This window comes from Lutra lutra, chromosome 8, assembly GCF_902655055.1.
Source record: "Lutra lutra chromosome 8, mLutLut1.2, whole genome shotgun sequence".
NCBI lineage: Eukaryota > Metazoa > Chordata > Mammalia > Carnivora > Mustelidae > Lutra > Lutra lutra.
In genome coordinates, this window is record NC_062285.1 from 58,893,835 (window position 1) to 58,916,040 (window position 22,206).

Consider the following 22,206-nt stretch of genomic DNA (forward strand, 5'->3'; position numbering starts at 1 on the left):
CACATTATCACTAGTGAAGACATTCCTTGCCTTGTTCAGTTTTTTTAAGAGATAAGAAAAGTGACAATTTAGATCATTACTTTTGGATCTTTATAAAGTAGTCTAACACTACCATCCAAGACCTAGCCGGAAATATAAATGGATAAATTCCCAGAAATCTTAGGTGAGTCAGCAAAACTTAATACCCAATAAATAAAAAGATTAACACTGACTATTTATGAAGACGTAATGGTAACTACAATTTCAAAATCAGCAATCTTATATCTAGTACCACTCAATATTTGGTCTGGAAATCCAAGTATCAAGGAGATCAATGCAAAGATCATAACCCCAGAAATATTTTCCCACAGTATTTTCAAGTGACCTTTATTCAAACTGGAAAGTATAAGGCAGCCTGATAATCTGATATCAGCATCAAGAATTTCTTGAGGCAGAACCCAAACTCTCCCAGGAGCATAAAATCAGTAGCAGATGGTACATGAACATTTCTCAGTGAGAAACTGCAATTCTAACAAAGTATAGATAACTTCGATTTTATCAAGGCTTTTCATCACCTTTTAGTCTACATGAAAATAAACTCTTGGTTCTCCCCCCAAGCACCCTGAACTCTGCATTATCACTGACCTAACTCAACAAAGCAAGATGCCTCCTGTTGGTGATATGCTCTCCCCTGCTTCATTAACCACAGGTATATTACATACAGTAACCTAATGAACACAGGAGAAATAAATACTACAGGCATGCTTCATCAATGAAACGGACTATAAATGATAACCGAATTATTAAAAGAACAGCTTGTACTGCTCAGCAGAGGGACCAGCCTGAGAAAGATCCACCTTCCAAAAGAACCCAATGATCCTGGATAAATTGGAAGAAAGATGCCACTGTAGTCCACCTACCTTGTACTCTCAAACAAGATCTACCCTTCCGCTTTAAGACCAAACCACATCTATTTCATTTCTCTGCTACCCTTTCTTTACCTTATTTTCTTTTCCGTCCTCCCCCCCATTCCTAAAAATGCCTTTCTCTTTTTTTCAAATCCCACTTTGCCCCCCAAATCCTAAGGACCTCGGACACCCACGCAGATGACCTTACGCATCCCCACTGCATTCCCAATTCATTGTACTTCTCATCCCAAATGACCAATTCTTTCATTCTTTTCGATCTCGTTGTTTCTCAGAATCCAATACCCCACACACGCTCACACCAGAGTCCCCCCTTACTCCATTGTTTCCCCGGTCTGTGCCTCTGGAAACCCCCCAACTCGGACCCGTGTGCTTCGGTCCGCCCCACTGACCCCAGAAGCCTTTCACCATCTGGGTACTCCAGGTCCCAGAAGGCTCAAGTCCCCCTCCTCTCCACACCCCAACCCCCAACAACTACCCCCTCCCCCGTGCCCTCCCTCAAGCCCGCTCTCTTGCACCTCTGTGCCCCCCTCTTATCCCCCACCAACCCCTCCACCCAGAACCATCAGCCTCACCTAGCCGGCGCCCCCGCAGTTGCCGCGTCCCCCCAGTTCCGGGCTCTGCGTCCCGGACGCTCCAGGGTTTGAGAAGAGGAACGGAGCTCCTCCGCCTCCTTCTCCTCCTCTTCTAGAGCGGCCGCCGTCGCCGCCGCGCTCCTCCCCCAGCTCTCCCAGAGCCGGACGCCGCCCCGCCCCCACCGCCCCTTTCCCCGCTTCGCCCAGGCGGCGGGCTGGGGATCGCAGCCGCGACTAGGGGCCGGAATGCCAGCGGATCCACACCGACCTCGCCGGGGCTCGCGCTGTTCGCCCCGCCCCGGAGCCCGCTCGGGCGCGTGCGCGCCAGCCAGCCAGCGCACAGGGCGCGTGCTCGCGCCGGCGCGAACCCGGCGCGCCGAGCTCGAGGCCGTTGCAGCCAACCGGCGCGCGAAGGCCCGGGCGCGAGGCGGCCCGCGCGCCGGGGATCTGCGAGTGGAGAGGCGCGGGGCGGAAGGCGGGCTCTAGTCTGTCGGGTTACCGCTCCTCTCGTGACTCAGTCCCTCGCGCCTCGCACCGCCCGCCGGGTTGCGCGCCTGAGTTCAGGGAGCTCGGGCGTCGCCGGGAATTGGGGAAAACGAGGAAGAGTAGGGATTGGAGGAGTGGGGTCGGGAAGAAACTAGATGGGAGTAGGGACGGCTGAGACCAGAGCTCGTGCCCACGTGCACAACAGCCCAGGCCCAGAAAGAGCGGAGCGGCGTCAGGAGGAGGGAACTGCGCGCCGGGAGGGTGGAGGGCCCTAGCTGGAACTGCCGGAAAGAGCCGAAAGTCCCCCGGAGATTGCCGAAGGCGGACGCCTAGAGGGGAACGTCGGGAGGGGCTTTGATCTCTAGGTCCCAGGAAGGACTGGCTGTCTCAAGAGGCCTTGCAGTTCGCGGCTCACAGCTGAGCCCTGAGGACTTCCCAGCACTTTCTCCTTTCCCTCTTCCCCAACCCAAGTTTGACTCCAAAAGGCCATTTCGGAAGCTCCTGGACGTCAGGACTTCGCGACCGCTCAGCAACCTGGGAGTCCGTAGAGGCCGGTGCAGGGTCGGGGACAGGACAACCTCTGGAACCACTTGAGGGTTCTCTCCCTCGTCCGCGGGACACACTGCCCAAGCCCATTTCTGAGTCGGTTTTCTAGTCTGCTCAGCTGTCTGCATCCCTCCATGCGGTTGTGGGCAGTTGGGCCGCCCATGAATCCTTCTGTTAACTACTCTTCTGGCTTCGTGATCAGATTCCCAACCACCCCAGGACCAGAACCATCTCCAGTATTGGCGCACCTTTTGGGCCAGTGCTGGGCTTGTGTGAAGTACTCATCCCACCGTCAGCTGATCTGTAATCAATTAGGAGTGGCCAGAGGCTGGGGATTAAGATAGTTAACAAAGAAAAGATTCATCAGAATCTGCCCGGTGTTCTTAGCTTTTGAGGCCAATGCGTAAAAGACTCTGGACAGTCATCAGCGACAAGCCTGAAAGTGTACATGAGTGTATGCAGCTAGACACCATAGGCACAAGCTTGTTCACGCTTTCGCTGTTGAAGTCCCAGTACCTGTAATGGAGTAAGATCTCTCTGAAGTTATCTGGTCCTTTGTGTTTAACTTTGCGTGGGGCTGAAGAGTCAAAAATACCCTGGAGCCCAATGACCCCTGGCTAATAATGCCTGATCTAATCCAACCACATCATTTACAGATCTAAAGAAACAAAAGACAAGGTCAACCAGCTAATTAGGACATTATGCCATGTGTTGCTTACTGTTGAATCTTTTCTTAAAGATTCAAACGCGTACTTACTATTGAATATGTTCTCGAAGATTCAAATAGAAGCAAACTCTCCAAATATCTGTGCTCTTGTCATTCGTTAGATTCATAAGTACCCAGTGAGTGGTAGGCATTGTTCTAGGTTTGGGTCACTTACAAATAATTTGAATAAAACATTATCCCCAAGGAGAGTATCCAATTGTTAAAGGAGGATAGAAGCTATTAAATAATTAACTAAAATAGCATGTAATAAGTGTTGAAACAGAAAAACGCAAAGTGGTGTAGGAACACAGGAATGAATGACTAATTCTTCCACAATTTCCCTTCCTTCCCATACAGAGTAGAAATGGGATGATATGGCCCTGGTTAATGGGGAACTTCATGCTGAAGAATAGGACCTGAACCAATAGGATTTAAGATCTTTTCCATAACGACAGATTTCACCTACCAAAAGGTTTTTGGGAAACACCTTCAGTATAGGGCCTGTTGGTGCTGCAAAACCAATATACTTTCTTTGGGAGGAAAATAAAGTCTATCCTTGGAAATCTTACAGTGTTGGGAAAGACATTCATTCGATGCCTTTACTAAGAGAGCCCGTGGTCTAATGGGAGACAGTTTTTATATATAGATATCCCATATGTAGATATGTATGTAGAAGGGAGGTGAATTAAGGAGCATACCTAGGCCCAATCTATGAGAGCTGTCAAAACATCACTGGAAATCTAACACTATGGAGAATATCCTATTTAACAAGTCTCTAAGGGAGAGTTCTGAATGTGATTGAAAGGAATATTTTGCTAAGTCCCTGGGGAGGCAGTAGGTGCTTTCAAAAAAGAATTTTGTGTGTTTGTTTGGTTTTCCAAGCCATAGTCTTGTTCTGTTCTTTCATTTGGGACAAATTCCTCTTCAAAAAAGAATTTTACTCAAAAAAAGAAATAGTCCTTCAAGAAGGAGGGTGGGTCACATACATGACTTGCTAAGTGAGGTTTGCTAGAGGGATCCTGCAACTCATGGACCGCCTTCACCCATTCTCCATGCCATACTCTCTTTCTCCAAAGGCACTGAGTAAATGCTTCAAAAATATCTTTTGGACCTGCGTTATAAAGATTAATTTTATCATTGTTCTTTACATATACATTTTCCATTTTGTACGCCATACTTCACAATAAAACAATGTGATAATTGCCTGCTTTGAAATGATTGCAAATTATTTAAAGTCTATCTACTAATTATACTGGAGGACAAGAAATGCTGTAATAAATTCAATATATAATACTTGTTACATACTTTGAAGAAAATGAAAAAAACAACCAAATTTCTGAAAAGATTAAAGTAACTGCTAAGGATTACAAAAGATCATTTTGAAATAACACTGCTGTGTCTCAGTTCAGCCTTAAGGGAATCAATTTATCCCAGGTTACCTAATGACTTCGTGGCAAAATTAGAACTAAAGATAAATCATGACATAATTTTCACCTTGGCAGATATATTTTGCAAATATTAATAAGACCTAATTTGATATGTTTGAAATAGATCCTGGAGAGGGGAATTTTTCTCATATTTTTGTTTGAGTTGAATTTTTGGATCTGAAGTGTTTGATTGCCAGATTCTCTATTTTTTTTTTTTTAAAGATTTTATTTATTTATTTGACAGAGAGAAATCACAAGCAGGCAGAGAGGCAGGCAGAGAGAGAGGAGGAAGCAGGCTCCCCGCTGAGCAGAAAGCCCGATGCGGGGCTTGAACCCAGGACCTGGGATCATGACCTCCTGGGATCATGACCTGAGCCGAAGGCAGCGGCTTAACCCACTGAGCCACCCAGGCGCCCCTAGATTCTCTATTTTTATTAGGGAAAAAAAGGCTGAATTTAGACTGAGAGACACGAAAATTTTACTCATTATCTTAAAGACGGTAACTAATGACTGTAATTAAGGAACATGATCTTTTAGAAGTCTCTTGGCCAAATCTGAAGCTCCAAACCACAACAGGCACAAAGACCACCAAAGGACATCTCATAGGGGTGTACTTGTCCCTCTGATTGCCCCACTTCTAATACCTAAGAATATTCACTTGGGCAGTCCAAACTGTGTGTCTTAAAAAATTAGTTTCATGGAAAGATAAACAGATCTGAAAAAACTATCCCAGCTCCAAACATATTTGGGAAACACTGGGTAAAATAAGTGAAACTGGTTTCTTTATTTCCCAGAGCACTTAACATGGTAATGTACTTTGTTAATAATTAAATGAATGCCCTATATAGTATACAGCTTTCGCCCAAGGAAACAATTTCTTCCTAAGAGACTTCTGTATGGGATTCATGTTTCTTTGAGCACTCATTTTCTAAAGTTCGGTTAAGGGGCACCTGGGTGGCTCAGTTAGTTAAGCAGCTGCCTTCAGTTCAGGTCATGATCTCAGGGTCCTGGGATGGAGCCCCGCTCCGGGCTCCATGCTCAGCAGGGAGCCTGCTTCTTCCTCTCCCTCTTCCCCTGCTTATGCTCTCTCACTCTCTGTCAAATAAATAAATAAAATCTTAAAAAAAATAAAGTTCTATTAAAGGGGTTTGATTAGGTTAGCATTTCTCATTTTAGAAATAACAAAATGGAGGTCCAAAGACATGAGTAACATAGTCAAATTTAGCTGTGTATCAGATGTTTATGGCTAGGGCTGGTCTTAAATTATCAAAGGTTGAATTGTGATATCACAAAATTAGTGGCAATGTCAAAACAAAAACTCATATTTGAAACAGTTCAGCAAAAGTGCCTTATAAGTACATTAAAAACTTGAATTTGACCTTTTTAAAAAATATTTTATTTAAAAAAAAAACGGGGGGCGCCTGGGTGGCTCAGTGGGTTAAAGCCTCTGCCTTCGGCTCAGGTCATGATCCCGGGGTCCTGGGATCGAGCCCCACATCGGGCTCTCTGCTAGGCGGGGAGCCTGCTTCCCTTCCTCTCTCTCTGCCTCTCTCTCTGCCTACTTGTGATCTCTCTCTCTGTGTCAAATAAATAAACAAAATCTTTAAAAAAAAAAAACAAAAACAAAAAACGGGACACCTGGGTGGCTCAGCAAGTTGAGCCTCTGCCTTTGGCTCAGGTCATGATCTCAGGGTCCTGGGATAGGGTCCTGCATCCGGCTCTCTGCTCAGCGGGGAGCCTGCTTTCCCTCTCTCTCTGCCTACTTGTGATCTCTCTCTCTGTCAAATAAATAAATTTTTTTTAAAAGATGGGGCACCTTATCAGTTCAGTCAGTTGGGCATCCAGCTCTTGATTTCAGCTCAAGCCAGGATCCCAAGGCCTCAAGATGGAGCCCTGTGTCACTCGCTGCACTGAGCGGGGAATCTGCTTGAGATTCTCTCTCTCCCTCTCCTTCTGTCCCTCCCCACCCCACCACCTCGCTCTCTTTCTCTCTCTTTCCAAAATAATAAATAAATCAGGGAGCCTGGATGGCTCAGTCAGTTAAGCACCTGCCTTCAGCTCAGGTCATGATCTCAGAGTCCTAGGATTCAACCCCTCATCAGGCTCTCTGCTCAGCAGGGAGTCTGCTTCTCCCTCTCCCTCTCCCTCTCCCCCTGTGCTCTCTCTGTCCCTCTCAAATAAATAAATAAAATCTTTTTCAAAAATAAATATTAAATACATGTTTAAAAAATAAAAGTGAAGATTTTATATTTTTAAGATTTTATTTACTTACTTATTTTGAGAGAGAGAAAGTGGGCAAGCAGGGGGAGGGGCAGAGAGAGAATCCCAAGCAGACTCCACACTGAATCCAGAGCCCCACACAGGGCTTGATCCCATGATCCTGAGAGCATGACCTGAGCTGAAATCAAGAGTCGGTTGCCCAACTGACTGAGCCACCAAGGTGCCCCAAAAGACTATTTTTTAAGTAATCTCTCCATCCAACAGGACTAGAATTTACAACCCTGAGATCAAGCATCCCATGGATTACCAACTAAGCCAGGGGCCCTGAATTTGATCTTTAGTCACTTTGTGTCTATGTGTTAGACCCATAACTAATACTGATTTACTGTAAGTTCATTCATGGAATTTCAGCATGCCCTCTCATTTATACAGTCTTTCATCATTGTTTTAAAAATTGATAATGCCGGGCACATGGGTGGCTCAGTGGGTTAAGCCTCTGCCTTCAGCTCAGGTCATGATGTCAGGGTCCTGGGATTGAGCCCCACATCTGGCTATCCGCTCTTCGGGGAGCCTACTTCCCCCCCACCCCGCCTGCTTCTCTGCCTGCTTGTGATCTCTCTCTCTCTGGCAAATAAATAAATAAAATATTTTTTAAAAAATTGATAATGCCTACCCTCTGTAAAATATTTTATGGTTCATAAAACATTCTCAACACATTGTCTCATAATTGTCTCAACATCCCTGTGATGTAGGCATCATTATCCCCAGTAACAAATGAGAAAGTGAAGGCTTTAAATTGTTAAATAACACGTTCTGTTGTTTGCACTGTTAAATGTCCTGTTATTTGCATGGGGAGAAAACAGCCCCTGCCTTCAAGGGGCTTTGTTTTGGTTAAGGAGACAAGACTTACAAGCAGAAGACAGAGAATGATTATATGGCAACATGTAAGAAAATGCTTGATAGAACGACCCAAACTAGACAAGAATGCTGAAGGAACTCAAGGGGGAAAGATTACTGGAGATGGAATTAATCAGTGAAGGCATCGTTTAGGGATAAACCTTAAGCTGGATGTAAAAGTAGTGTAAAGATTTGGATTAGCAGAGAGGGGGAAAAAATTGCAGGAAAGAAGAGTGACATTACCAAAGGCATGAACACGAGAAAAGGAACGCACTGATGGAAAAGAATTAGAGTTGGAAAGGAGGTAGGTCTAAAATGATCAGTCTCTTAGCTATGCAAGAAAAGTAAACTGCTGAGAGGCAATGAATTCCCAGTCACTGAATATGAATAATATGGCACCATGTGGCCAGAAATAGCAGCTATTTGCTTCCCTATCCAAATTATGCAGAAAAGCAGTAAATTTACGCTCTCTGCTATGGGCCCCATGAGTGAAAAGGAGAAAGTATCAAGAGAAGCCAAGTCCAAACTAGTGGTTATGGGTATAGAGGGAGAAGTAAAGGAGTAACAATGAGCCTCACTGGCCCTCAGATCTGTGCCTTGGAAACATACGAATAGAAGACATTTATTTCCCCCATATCCTTCCCGTTCCTTTCTTTACACTAATTCATCTGAAAGGTGCCTGACTTATTGGTGCTAGGAAAAGTGTCCCTTCAGGTGGTGCTTGCTAGCCAGGCTCTTGTGCTAACTCAGTCACCACCCAGATGACAATGTTCCCCAAAACCTTTCCCAGCCCAGAAAAGGGACTAAGGTCGGGCACAGAATGGATTTAAAATTATTCCCTTCCAACTTTCCCACACAGAGCACTGTTGAAAGTTGTCAGTGAGGTTTAAATCCAGAAAAATCAAAGGTGACACTAGAGTTATAATAGTTAAAATAGGGGCACCTGGGTGGCTCAGGTTATGTATGCTTTCAGGGTCCTAGGATTGAGCCCCAGATCCGGCTCTCTCCTCAGCAGGGAGCCTGCTTCCCTCTTTCTCTGCCTGCCTCTTTGCTTACTTGTGATCTCTCTCTGTTAAATAAATAATAAAATCTTTTTAAAAAATAGTTAAAATAGTTGGCAAATAAGCAAATATGGGCTATGGAAAGGGTGGATGAGAAGTGAAGAGAAAGAAGAGAATTGGGAAGGAAAGGAAAATGAAAATAAGGGGAGCAACAAATTATTGAAATGAAATCCCTTTCAGCAGGACCCTATGAAAAATTTTCACTGTTGTGGTTCAAAACCCACCTTCACAAAACAAATGAACAAAATCAGGCAGTTGAACATGTTTCAATCTTTTACAATGACCAAGAGAAAGATGGCAAGGAACACAAAGAGAAACCAACAAAATCAGCTTCTTAGGATGTACACTTCAAAAGCCAAAAACTCAGTGGCATTAAAGTGTGTTCAAGCAAACCTCTCACGTGAGACAGACTGCCCCAGAATCCCCCGGGAGATCAAATGACATTTAGGAAACATGCTTCCTTTGGAGCTTGCCCTGAATAACACCCAAATCCAGCTTCACAGCTGTTCTTTCCTTCCCAACAAAAGGGGAGGACTGAATTATGGTAATGAACCTGCTAAAGAGGTACCATTACCAGATCCTTACAAAAAGGGAAGGGACCTATTTGACCCTTGCGACAGCCTTAAGGCGCCATCTGCAGTTCTTAGCTAAAACTGCAATAAACCCAAAGCTCCAGCTTCTTGTTCGGACCACATAACAAGAGAAAACAAAGACATACTAAATTCAAGTCAGAGAGTCCTGGAAAGCCGCCTGGGTCCTACAGTAGATGCAAGCGTAGCTTTAAGACACAGTGCCTAGGAAAAGATCTAAAGGCCTTAGTTGGCTATAAGCTCAATGAGCAACCAAAAAAAACTAATAAATTCTTAGACTGCTTGATTTAAAGGATGATATATTGTCCAGACCTTGAGAACTTAATAGCCCCACAGTACCCCGTTCTGTCTGAACACATCTGAGAATTGCATTTAGTTCTGGGCACAATTTAAGAGCAATATTGACAAGAGCCATAAAAATGTTCATACCCTTTGACCCAGTAATCCCACCCATGGGAATTTATTCTGAAAAAATTCAAGAGAATAGATGAATTAGAAACATGAAGATATCGATGCAGCATTCTTTATAACATACATATATATATATTTATGAGTATATATATATATAATATATATTAATAGCTTAAATGTCTCCCAAAAAGGGAATATTATACAGCATTAAAATATAATGACAAGCTATTTGAAAAAATCAAACAAGAAACAGAATGCTAATGCATGCTACAACATGGATGAATCTTGAAAACACTAGGCTAAGTGAAAAAAAAGCCAGACACAAAAGGAGACATTGTATGATTCTATTTGTATAATGTGTCCAGGATAGGCAAATCTGTAGAGACAGAAAGTATTAGTGGTTGCTAGCGGCTGGGGGAGGGGAGAACAGAGAATGATCACTAATGGGTACGAGCGTTTGTTTTGAGGGAGGCAAAGAACATCTGGAATTAGATAGTGGGGATGGTTGTGCAACCTTATGAATATACTAAAAACCACTAAACTGTATACATTAAAAGGATGAATTTTTGCAACAATGAATCAGGGAACACCTAACACAATACAAAAAAAAAGGATGAATTTTATGGTATGTGAATTCATCTCAATTAAATACATGTATGTCTTCATAGTAACATATATATACACACACATATATGTCTTCATAATAATATATAAAGTGCATATGATTCAGTGAGGGGGAAAGCCATACCAAATTGTGTCCGTGATATGATTCAATCATGTAGAAATTAATTATGTACATTTATGGATGAGGACTACATGGGAACATGAAAACACGAAAACAGTTTAACGTAGGTGAATTTTTTGTGTGGGCGGGGGGGAGGTGGGGGCCATTATATGGTCTCTCAATCAACTGAATATTTTATTTTCTTCCCGGGGACAGTGTCCACAAGAGGGCAGACAGAAGATGACAAAACAGAACTATTTAGCAAAAGCCTTAGCTGAAAAGTTAAGAACCCAGCATCCAGTATGGATAGCAATCTCAAAGGTCATCTAAGTCTGGCTTCCTCATATCATGAAGAAAAAACTGAGGCCCGGAGTGGTAAAGCAGCAGGCTGGTCCCACAAGAAGTGGAGGGAGCAGCCTATCTCCTCACTTCTCCATCTGTCTCTTTCTACCAAACTGCAGTGCACTTCCACAAACAAGGCAATGTTTAAGACAGAAAAGGGAAGATTTAGAGGGGTAGGAAATGAAGGGCAAGTTCTTATCAAGAAAGGGGTTTTTGTTGGGTTTTGTTCTTTGTAACAAGAGATGGCGGATCTAGAAAGAAATTACAGGGAAGCAAATTTTAGTCCAGTGAAAGAACTTAACAATTAAGGATGCCCAACAGGTGAAGCAGGGAGCAGATTTCCAATTGAGTCAAAAGCTGAAATAGAGGGCGCCTGGGTGGCTCAGTGGGTTAAAGCCTCTGCCTTCAGCTCAGGTCATGATCTCAGGGTCCTGGGATCAAGCCCCACATCGGGCTCTCTGCTCAGCAGGGAGCCTGCTTCCTCCCTCTCTCTCTCGGACTGCCTCTCTGCCTGCTTGTGATCTCTGCCTGTCAAGTAAATAAATAAAATCTTTAAAAAAAAAAAAAGCTGAAATAGAAATCTTTAAGGAAAGCTGTTCTCAAGATTCTGCACTGAACGAGTACTTGGCATAGAGGTCTTCTCAATTCCCTACCAACTCTTTAAAGGGTCTACACATTTTTTTAATTTGTGGGAATGGGAGAATATGAAATCACTGGATTTTATTAAATCTACTCAGGTAGAGAATAAGGAAGACCTCACACTTCCTAATGTCTTAGGTTTATATAAATATATAATTATTTTACAATGGATTTCTACTTTCAGCTGATTTTTGCTATATCAGTGCTTTGGGAAGGAAGATAAAATCCAAATATGGTTTAACCAGTCTTTCCTACTGAGAGGTAAACATTCTTTAGTCTCTTTCTCACTTCTTACTTCTTTTTTTTTTTTTAAGATTTTATTTATTTATTTGATAGACAGAGATCACAAGTAGGCAGACGGGCAGAAGCAGGCTCCCTGCTGAGCAGAGAGCCTGATGCGGGGCTCGATTCCAGTACCCTGGGATCATGACCTGAGCTGAAGGCAGAGGCTTTAACCCACTGAGCCACCCAGGCGCCCCTCACTTCTTACTTCTTAGTGCCCCAGCCCATACCCACAAAAATCTCTCTTGTGCAAAACCAATCCACACTAACATGACCAATGTGGCTTGGCTGGGTGTGAGATGGCCATGCTTTAACACCTGAGAAAGTGTAACACCTCTCTGTTCTTCATAGAAGGACCGAGCCTCCAGATGTCAGGGAATAGCATCCCTAATCGAAATGAATGTGCCAAAGGATGACAAGAGATTTCTACAAGGAGAATCTGCAGGTGAAAAGGGCCGTCTTACAAGCAGTTTCCCAGCTCCCTTCCCAAAGATTCATCTCACCCTCAGAGTTGTCTCACTCTGAGGACTTCTACGATCAAACTGGCCCAGATGAGCTCTGCCCCATTTTGAAACTACAGCCCAAGAACAGCCAAACCCAAACCACTTCCCTGGTTCCCGATAAACAGCTAAGAAAGGCTGGAATTTTTCTAATTATAAAACGAGAGAGAGTCTAGGAAAGAATGGGTGAAGAAGCGGGACTGCTGGGAACCCCTACCATCAACAACACAACCAACCCGTCATTCCTATTTACTTCTTTCTAACCGTTATCTGTGAGCATTACAGAGATATGCAGGAAATCAAGAGGAAAACTTTTTAAAAATAGAAAATATACTATATACTCTAAGAAAATTCAGCCTTACAAGTAGAACCTTCATTCCATACCAGTTAACTCCCTAGATACTCAAGCCCTATTTCCTTATGTGGGCTGAAAAGGGGAAAGTATTTTTTTTTTAAAGATTTTATTTATTTATTTGACAGAGAGAGATCACAAGCAGGCAGAGAGGCAGGCAGAGAGAGAGGAGGAAGCAGGCTCCCTGCTGAGCAGAGAGCCCGATGCGGGGCTCGATCCCAGGACCCTGAGATCATGACCTGAGCCGAAGGCAGCGGCTTAACCCACTGAGCCACCCAGGCGCCCCTGAAAAGGGGAAAGTATTATACTGAATTATTTGTCCACTCTACATATGGTAGCTTCTTTATCCCAGCAATCCTTTAAAAGTATATACTATTGTTGGGGCGCCTGGGTGGCTCAGTGGGTTAAAGCCTCTGCCTGTGATCTCTTTCTGTCAAATAAATAAATAAAATCTTAAAAAATATATATTAAAAAAGTATATACTGTTGTTTAACCTGAATCTAAATGAAATCTTGGAAGAAAAAAAAAGTACATACTATGGGGGTTCCTGGCTGGCTCAGTTGGTAGAGCCTGAGACTTTTAATCTCAGGGTCATGAGTTCAAGCCCCAACTGGGCTTAGAGCCTACTTAATTAAAAAAAAAAAAGTACACACTATTATCTCAATTTTTAGGGGAAACTAAGGCTCTCAGAGACCAAAGAAACCCAGGATCACAAACAGCTAGAAAATCATGGAACCAGATTCAAATCCTAATACTAATCCTTCTGATTCTAAAACCTATGGTTAAAGTCAAAAGACAAATCATAGACTGGAGAAAAATATAAATCTATGACAAATGGTTAAAGTTCCTAACAAACAAGGATACCAACAAAATAGATCTCATAAAGACAAGTAGGAAAATAAGTTTGTTTTTGTTTTTTTTTTTTAATTTTTTAAAAGATTTTATTTATTTATTTGACAGAGAGAGAGATCACCAGTAGGCAGAGAGGCAGGCAGAGAGTTGGGGGGAAGCAGGCTCCCCGCCAAGCAGAGAGCCCAATGCAGGGCTCAATCCCAGGACCCTGAGATCATGACCTGAGCTGAAGGCAGAGGCTTAACCTCTGAGCCACCCAGGCACCCCAGGAACATAAGTTGTTTTTTTTTTTTTTAAAGATTTTATTTATTTATTTGACAGATAGAGATCGCAAAGTAGGCAGAGAGGCAGGCAGAGAGAGAGGCAGGCAGAGAAAGAGGAGGAAGCAGTCTCCCTGCTGAGCAGAGAGCCCGATCTGGGGCTCGATCCCAGAACCCTGGGATCATGACCTGAGCCGAAGGCAGAGGCTTTAACCCACTGAGCCACCCAGGCGCCCTGGGAACGTAAGGTTTTTTTGTTTGTTTGTTTGTTTTTAATTAAAGATTTTTATTTATTTATTGAGAGAAAGGCAGTGAGAGAGAGCATGAGCGAGGAGAAAGTCAGAGGGAGAAGCAGACTCCCCGTGGAGCTAGGAGCCCGATGCGGGACTCGATCCCCAGACTCCGGGATCATGACCTGAGCCGAAGGCAGTCGTCCAACCAACTGAGCCACCCAGGTGTCCCGAACGTAAGTTTTTTTAAGGGAGATAAGACTTTCAGGCATTCACTGAAGAAGAAATGCAACAACCCAAGAAAAACTTGAAAAGATGCTGAACTTTAGTATGAGTCAGGGAAAGGCAAATTAAAGTAATCAAATACTATTTCTCACCTATCATTTTGGCAAAAATTTAAGAGTGGTTAACAGTCCATTCCAGTTACAAGGAATGGGCCAGTTTCTTACACTGTTGGTAGACGTGTAAACTGCTATAATCTTTTCCACAAGTAACCTGATACAGTATCAATGAAAATTTAAAATATACATTCTGGGGGTGCCTGGGTGGCTGAGTTGGTTGAGCATCTGACTGGCTTAGGTCATGATCTCAGAGTTCTGGGACTGAGCCCCAAGTCAGGCTCAGCTCTCAGCGGGAGTCTGCTTGTCCCTCTGCCCCTCGCCCTGCTCAGGTTCTCTCTCTCTCTCTCTCAAATGAATAAATAAAAGTTTAAAAATAAAAATAAAACAAAATAGGGGCGCCTGGGTGGCTCAGCGAGTTAAGCCTCTGCCTTCAGCTCGGGTCATGGTCTCAGGGTCCTGGGATTGAGCCCCGCATTGGGCTCTCTGCTAAGCGGGGAGCATGCTTCCCCCTCTTTCTCTGCCTGCCTCTTTGTCTACCTGTGATCTTTCTGTCAAATAAATAAATAAAATCTTTAAAAAAAAAAAAATAAAATATACATTCTGATTGACCCTACATTATCACTTATCGGACTCTACTATCAAAAAAACAAAAAGCACCAATACACACATTTAAAGATATTTATTGTAGCATTGCTCATGTTGAAACAACAGAAACTGCTCATTGATAGTTCCTATTTGAGTAAATTAAAATGTAGCCATATTTTTGTAACAAAGCTCATAACAAAATTTGAGAACAGTAAAATTATTTTCCAAATCAAATAAAGCCCTTAATCATTCTTTTGTTTCTTCTTTATACACTATTTTCAATATATTTACATTTTGCAGAAATAGTACTACATATCATGTTAGTAAGTTACTAATCAATACCCTATGAAAATGCCTCATTAAAATTCCATGTGATAATCTGACAAATTGTGTTTTTCAGAAGAAGTGTATCAATTTTTGGCAACTTTAAAAAGACGTAAAAGTTAATTTGGTCTTAAAATCATAGCATATAAATTCATTGACAAAATTTTTTTATTTTTTTAATATATGAATACAAAGGAAAAATTCTACCAATTTCATTCTTCTCCATTGATCAGACCATATTTTGTTTTAGTCTGCAAGAAATACTAGCCAAAATAATTCTACTTTTTAAAAAATATATATACCCTACTCAGCATTAATTTCCAGGAAAAAAAGGAAAAAAATAAAAAGCTTGAGGCATGTACACAAACACAAAAGAAGAGCAAGAAAGCTAGAGTAAAGGTTTAGAATTTTAACATCACATTCCTGTTCTCCAGTGTCCCTGTGTATCCTAGACTATTTCTTCCACACTTGGCTGGTTATATAGGAATGAAATAAGACCCTGTTGACATGCTCCTGGTTCCCTAGGGTTTCCCCAAAGTCCCCATAAAGGCATATGAGATATAAAATCATGAATTTTGGGGTGCCTGGGTGGCTCAGTGGTTAAGCCTCTGCCTTCAGCTCTGATCATGGTCTTGGGGTCCTGGGATCGAGCCCCGAATCAGGCTCTCTGCTCAACGGGAGCCTGCTTCCCCCTCTCTCTGCCTGCCTCTCTACCTACTTGTGATTGCTCTCTGTGAGATAAATAAATAAAATCTTTAAAAAAAATTTTTTTAAATCATGAATTTTCCCATGAGTCCCTATAAAACAATGTCATCTGTCCCTTCTCCAATGTTCCAGTACACTCTATTTATGCTTCTTATGACACTTAGTTCAAAACACTGAAGGAGGCGAACTTTGAAATCTGTGTCCATTGTATATGCTATATCCCCCACCAGACTGTAGGCTCCTAGGCAGCGGAGTATGTAGTTCAGAGTCATACCCCGAGTCTGGGGGACACCTGAGAACTCAGCCAGTCCAACCACGCACGTAAAATCTGAGGGCTCTCTACAATACTTCATTAAGCAGAGAAGTTTGTGATGGGAGTGCTATCCCCATCCCATGGCAGCTTGTTCCTTCTTGGGAAAAGTGTAGCTCCTAGTAAAGCTCTCCTATAAATGGAATTAAGATATTTTTCTGGGGGCACCTGGGTGGCTCAGTGGGTTAAAGCCTCTGCCTTCGGCTCAGGTCATGATCCCAGATCCTGGGATCGAGTCCTGCATGTGGCTCTCTGCTCTGCAGGGAGCCAGCTTCCTCCTCTCTCTCTGCCTGCCTCTCTGCCTACTTGTGATCTCTGTCTGTCAAATAAATAAATAACATTTAAAAAAAAAAAGATATTTTTCTGAAATTTTTAAATTTAACCCCTCTCTTACCCATTGGTAATCTGTAGAATAAATCAAATCCCTTCTGCACTGGATAGCTTGTGAAATGGTAGAACCTTCATATTTTTCCTTCAAATCTCCTAACTCTGGGAAAGAAAGAGAGAAAGAAAGAAGAGAGAGAGAATGGAAGAAAGAAAGAAAGAAAAAGAAAGAAAAGGAAACAAAGAGGAGGGGAGGGAAGGGAAGAAATTGATAAAACAACCTTCCTCCATCACTCATCAGCATACCAGGGCAGAGCATGGTAGTATATTCTCTAAAAGATATTTTACTGGTTTTTATAATATGCCTTTCATTTCACTATCTGATTTTAAGAAGAAATTGTCAGGAATACAATAATGAGAATTCAGAAATTTGCAACATAAATACATTCTTCTACCACAAAAGCTTTCTTACCCCTTTAAGTTGTTGTCACCCCCACTGCAAGCGGACAGTTTCTTTAATGCTATTGGGATGACCTGAGTAGGCAAATCTGGGCTGGGACAAGCTGCTTCGTTCTGCCAGAAAGAGTCCATCCCCAAGGGGAAATTTCTTCTCACCTCCAGGATCCCCTGGGCTTTCTGGGCTGACTCAAGACTTCATATGCAGCCTGAATCTCCAGGAAATGCCTCTCAGCCTCCTCGGTCCGGTGCCTGTTGTGGTCAGGGTGCCAGATCTTTACTAGCTCCCGATATCTTTGATGTATTTCTTCATTTGTTGCTCCCTCTGAGAGACTCAAAACCTTAGGGAAACAGAAGCTGACGAATTAGAATTCCATAAGTTTCAGAGCACCTGAGCCTCTCCTGCTTCTTTGCTAAATCAGGCTGTGCTATCTCTGGAGTTGACTTCTACTGGCCTGAGAGAAAGGCCCAGAGCCTCAGATTAGAATTCCAGCATGGGGGACACCCGGGTGGCTCAGTTGGTTAAGCAGCTGCCTTCGGCTCGGGTCATGATCCCAGCGTCCTGGGATTGAGTCCCACATTGGGCTCCTTGCTCGGCAGGGAGCCTGCTTCTCTCTCTGCCTCTGCCTGCCTCTCTGTCTGCCTGTGCTCGCTCACTCTCTCTCCCTCTGTCTCTGACAAATAAATAAATAAAATCTTAAAAAAAAAAAAAAAAAAAAAGAATTCCAGCATGGGCTAGCCTGGATCTCATGGCAAGAACCAAGATTTGCCTTGAATCGCAGCAGCCCATTTTCTAACCTGGGACTTCACATCCCTGACAAAAGTCTCCTCCTTGCAAGAGAAATAAGCATATATATCCACCAAAGACACATACGAGAATGTTCATAGCAATTTGATCAGAATGGTCCCAAACTGGAACTAATCCAAATGTCCACAGACAATGGAGTGGATAGATAATGTGTAGTATATTCATACAATGGGATATTATGCAACAATGGAAACAATTTATCTGCATGCAATAGTATGAATAAATCCCACAAACATAATGTTGAATGAAAGAATTCAGACATGGTGTGTCTAGCTGGCTCAGTTGGTAGAGTGTGTGACTTTGAATCTCAGGGTTGTGAGTTCAAGGCCCATGTTGGGAATGGAGGCTACTTTAAAAAAATAAAATTTTATATATATATATATATATATGATATAAATATGATATATATGATATATATTATATATATATGATATTTATATATATGATATAAATAAAAATAAAAGATAAATAAAACAAAAATAAGTTAATTTTAAAAAGAAAGAAGTCAGACATAAAAGAGTACATACTGAATGATTCCATTTATCTGAAATTCAAGAATGGGCAAAACTAATCTATGGTAACAGAAGTCAGAATAGAGGTTCCCTCTTAGATTTGAGTGGTGGTTACATAGATGTATAAGTACATAAACTTTATATACTTTATATATGTCTCAATAAAAGTTAAACAGTATATATGTATCCTTTTCCCACTCACTGTTAGAGCCTCTGTACCTTCACCCATTGCACACAGAAGCCCAGAGAAACCACGACAGCCTTCTAGGGCCCGACCCAGCAGACATGAAAACAGTACTTCCACATAAGGCTGCATCATTTCCAATAAAGCTTAGCTGAACTCCCAGAGCTGCCCCAGCCAGGAAAGAGAGGGAACAAGGCCTTACCTGGTAAGCCAGCTGGCGCTTCTCATCCTGAAAACTGCTAACAAACTTATAGAGCTTCTCCCACTCCTGGAAGTTGCTGCTGCTGAAGCGAGGATCCCCCATCAGCAGCCTCCAGCCCCGGTAAGGCAGAAGGAGGACAGACTCCATGAGGGGGCCAATGAGGGGAAAGAAGCTGAACCAATTCAAGAAGGAGCCAAGGGTTTCTGCTACGTAGCTGAGGGTGGCAGCTGTGTTGCAAAAGGTGCTGTAGGCTAGTGGACCTGTGAAAGCCAGGTAAGCCAGGCCCAGACGATAGAGCCGAATGCTGAGCGTCTCTGACCCAATGGAAGCTTTATAGCGGCGATGCTTCTGGGCTGTAATGCTGGCAGACAAGCTAATGGGCAGAATGGCTATGGGGCGGCCATAGAAGAGAGGGGAAGTAAGAAATGCTGCCCCTAGAGTATTCTTAAAGTCTGTGGTCTGGTTGCCCACAGCAGCCACCAGCAAGACCCCTAAGCCAACTGCCAGTGGAAGGCCCACAATATAGAAGTTGGCCATGAAAGAAAGGCCAATGAGAGCCACCAGGCCAAAATAGATGCCCACTATCATCTGGGCGACAAAGCGAGTAAGACTCAGAGGGGGTGTCCTCCCTTCCGATCTCTGCCTCTGCCCCTGGGTTCTGTTGGCCTGAGCTACAAAGCTTGGGAGCTTCCAGAATTCCCAGAGCCAGCCCAGCCCACCACCCCCCAGGGTAAGCATCCAGAGCAGTGCATGACTGTCCCGCCCCAGGTACAGGTGGTGGAGCCCAGCAGGGCCCCCTACAGCCCAGAGGGCATAGGTCACCAAGAGCCCCTTGGCCATCCTCTAGGGAAAGCGTGTCAGATCAAGTTCAGTGGCACCTGACATTGCCCAGAATGCAGAAATCTGGGGTCATCTGTGAGAGTCATGGCTGTCATGGTCCCAGAGTTATCCTTAGACCCTAAGAGATGGGAAAAAGCAGTGATAAGACTATATCCAGATCCCAACCCAGTAAACCATTTCTCCTTCCAATAAGAATCAAGTGCAGATCTTCCTGAGTGTGCCTGAAATGCTGATTCTCCCATACCCTTTGGTCTGGCCCCTCATTTCTGTTTTCTTTACAAGCATAGCAACTCCAAATTTAGGAGTAAAAATGTTTTTAGATGCTTTCAGTTGTGGAACTCAGCACATGGACAAAAAAAGCCGCAGCTTAAGTTTCAGACCACCGATTGCTGGAATGGCTTATGGGGAATGGAGTGAATAGAATGACCTTCTAAAGTTCCTACACGTTTTGAAAGTCCTCTGCCCCTCCCAGTGCTCCTCAGCGTCACACTATGGCTGCCCTCAGACACACGGCGGGGGTTTCAGCCCCTCTCCAGCCTTCCCATCACTCCAAGCCATGCAATCCTCCCACAAGTCACACCTGAAAGAGGTCCTGAGGTCCCTTCACTTAACAGCTCTGGAAAACTAACATATTTTGACCTAGACCCTGGCACCCCGCAAAGGTGGACTTCAGTCTCTACAAAGAGGTCTGATGAACACCAAACCAGACGCCAACATGTGCCTGCCAGTGTCTCCCCGCTACGCAGAGCGGGCCTCAAGACCACCAGCCAGTTACCCGCTAGTCCCAGGGTGGGCGGCCGTACCTGGGTACTTCGGCTCCCAGACCCCGTCAGACCAGTCATTTCCTTTAACTAGAAAGTCAAAATGGCCCCTCTCACTCCGTTCCCACTCGCATCCAAATGGACTTTGTCTTTCTGCGTTTGCTGTGTCACGGAAGTGGGGCCGTCCGGGTCAGGCCCCTCCCTAAACAACCTTCTCCACCCGCCCCAGCCTCTTCCGGATCACCTTTCGGCCTCTGGGCTCCTCTCGCCCGCCCTTTGGGGAGAACTAGGTGTAAGCCTTTCAGGGCGCACGCAGCCTCCCCCGGCTCCAAAGGGCTGGCGCAGCGCGGCACTCCAGGCCCTGCGCGCCGGCACGGCGGTACCGCCACCACGAGGTGGCGCTGCCGCCTACGGAAGGGCGGGGTCGGGCGGGTCTCCACAATCACCTTGTCCAGTTGCGGGGGCAAAGCTTCCTAGAGCTGTTCCCTATAAACGCAGAAATGGGCCTTGGTCGCCCCTTTCCACCCCTACAGATGAGAGGGTGACTTGTCTTTCACCTCAGGGTGCGCTCTCTTCCTACTCAGTTGTCTTTCAAGACCGCCTTGCGTGGCTCCACTTCCAATTCCTCTAAGGCTGACTCCAGCCCTCAGAGTTTGCCTCATCTGCCCCACCTCCAGGCCTGCCAGTAAGGGGGATTACATCTAGACCTGAGCCTGAGACCTGAGGGGCCTCCAGATCTTGCGGGAGCCCCAATTCCGCTGTATCCTGAGGCCTATGGGCAAGAGGCAGAAACAGTAGCATAAACGGATATGGGGTGAGGGGCGTCCCAGCAGGAGAGCAGAGCGAGAGCGAGGCCGCCGCACCAGAGCAGTCTGCCTTCCTCCCACCTCGATGTTGGGAAGGAGCTGGGATGCAAGATGCCTTCGCTTCACGGCCCTGGGCTCCAATCCCTGTTCTGCCCAATGACCTTGGCCAAGTCACGCCGCTTCTGGGGCCTGTAAGGGGAGGGAAAAGCTTGGATCTCCAAGGTCCCCCAGCCTTGACTCGGGGGTAGGGAGGGCCTGGTGGCCCCCACGCCGGTCTCCTCCGTGTAGCGGACAGAGTGCTTCTGTTCCTCCACACCGCCAGCCCCCCAGCCCTTATCCCGGCCGGGGGAGAGACCGCGGCTCGCTTAAGGCGCCTTAGGGCTCACTGAGGGGCCAGGGCTGGGAGGGGCCCCGCAGCGACGCTGGAGCCGCCAGCTGGGGGGCGGGGGCGGAAGGCCGCTGAATAATGAATGAGACTTAATTGGGCCCGCTCTGCAAGGCGGCGCGCTAAGCTGGGCAAACAGCTCGGGCGGCGGTGGCCGCCGCTGGACAAACAAACTCACTCCCGGCGCTGGAAGCGGGGTGGGGGAGACAGCAGCGGAACGGGGAGGGAAGGGGAAGGGGAAGGGCGCCTGGCCCCTGGGCCGCAGCGCGCCGCCAGCTCTGAGGCAGGAGGAATCCAAGACTGCTGGGCGGCGCTGGCCTCCCAGAGAGTGGTGGTCGGGGACCGGGTTCAGGGTTCGATTTTAGGCAGCGAGGGCTGGGTGGGGAGAGAAGCGCATTGTGCGGTGGAAGCCAGGGGCCCAAGGGCTACAGGAGTGTGCGGAAAAGATGGAGAAAGGAATGCAGGGCGGAGGAGAGAGGGAGAAGTGAGGGAAGAAAAAGCGCACCGCGGGAGGGGCGGCCGGGGTGGGGACGGGAGAAGGGCCGTTACCGAGAGGAAAGGGAAGAGCAATGGAGGAACAAGCGAAGGGAGGCGCGAGGGGCCAGGAGAAGAAGAATTGGAGAAGAGTCAAGGAGAGGGATGGGAGGTGACCGGAATG

General features: G+C 45.1%; 2 protein-coding genes across 4 annotated transcripts in view; both read right to left on the reverse strand.

Annotated features, from left to right (window-relative positions):
* SPATS2 (spermatogenesis associated serine rich 2) overlaps positions 1–1,789 on the reverse strand; it is a 146,843-nt gene extending 145,054 nt beyond the window's left edge. For both annotated transcript variants that reach the window (XM_047740504.1, XM_047740503.1), the window contains exon 1: positions 1,481–1,789. The gene's annotated coding sequence lies outside the window, so the exon portion shown is untranslated. The remainder of the gene's footprint in view (positions 1–1,480) is intronic.
* Positions 1,790–16,918: 15,129 nt separating this feature from the next.
* Positions 16,919–20,531, reverse strand: DNAJC22 (DnaJ heat shock protein family (Hsp40) member C22). Of its 2 annotated transcripts, none has more exons than XM_047740508.1 (3): positions 20,400–20,531; positions 18,757–19,714; positions 16,919–17,391 (listed from the first exon to the last, which is right to left on the reverse strand). In XM_047740508.1, the coding sequence occupies exons 2-3, from the start codon at positions 19,594–19,596 to the stop codon at positions 17,206–17,208; spliced, it is 1,026 nt and encodes a 341-aa protein (XP_047596464.1). In that variant the 5' UTR covers positions 19,597–19,714; positions 20,400–20,531; the 3' UTR covers positions 16,919–17,205. The 2 variants fall into 2 exon arrangements, with proteins under 2 accessions (XP_047596464.1, XP_047596465.1); XM_047740509.1 differs by having other exon boundaries at positions 17,277–17,407.
* Between the last annotated feature and the right edge of the window lie 1,675 nt (positions 20,532–22,206).

Coding starts and splice junctions, on each gene's coding strand:
- DNAJC22 (XM_047740508.1), bottom strand. CDS start 19,596: ATGGCCAAGGGGCTCTTGGTGACCTATGCCCTCTGGGCTGTAGGGGGC. Junction 17,392..18,756: donor AGCGCCAGCTGGCTTACCAG/GTAAGGCCTTGT, acceptor TGTTTCCCTAAG/GTTTTGAGTCTCTCAGAGGG.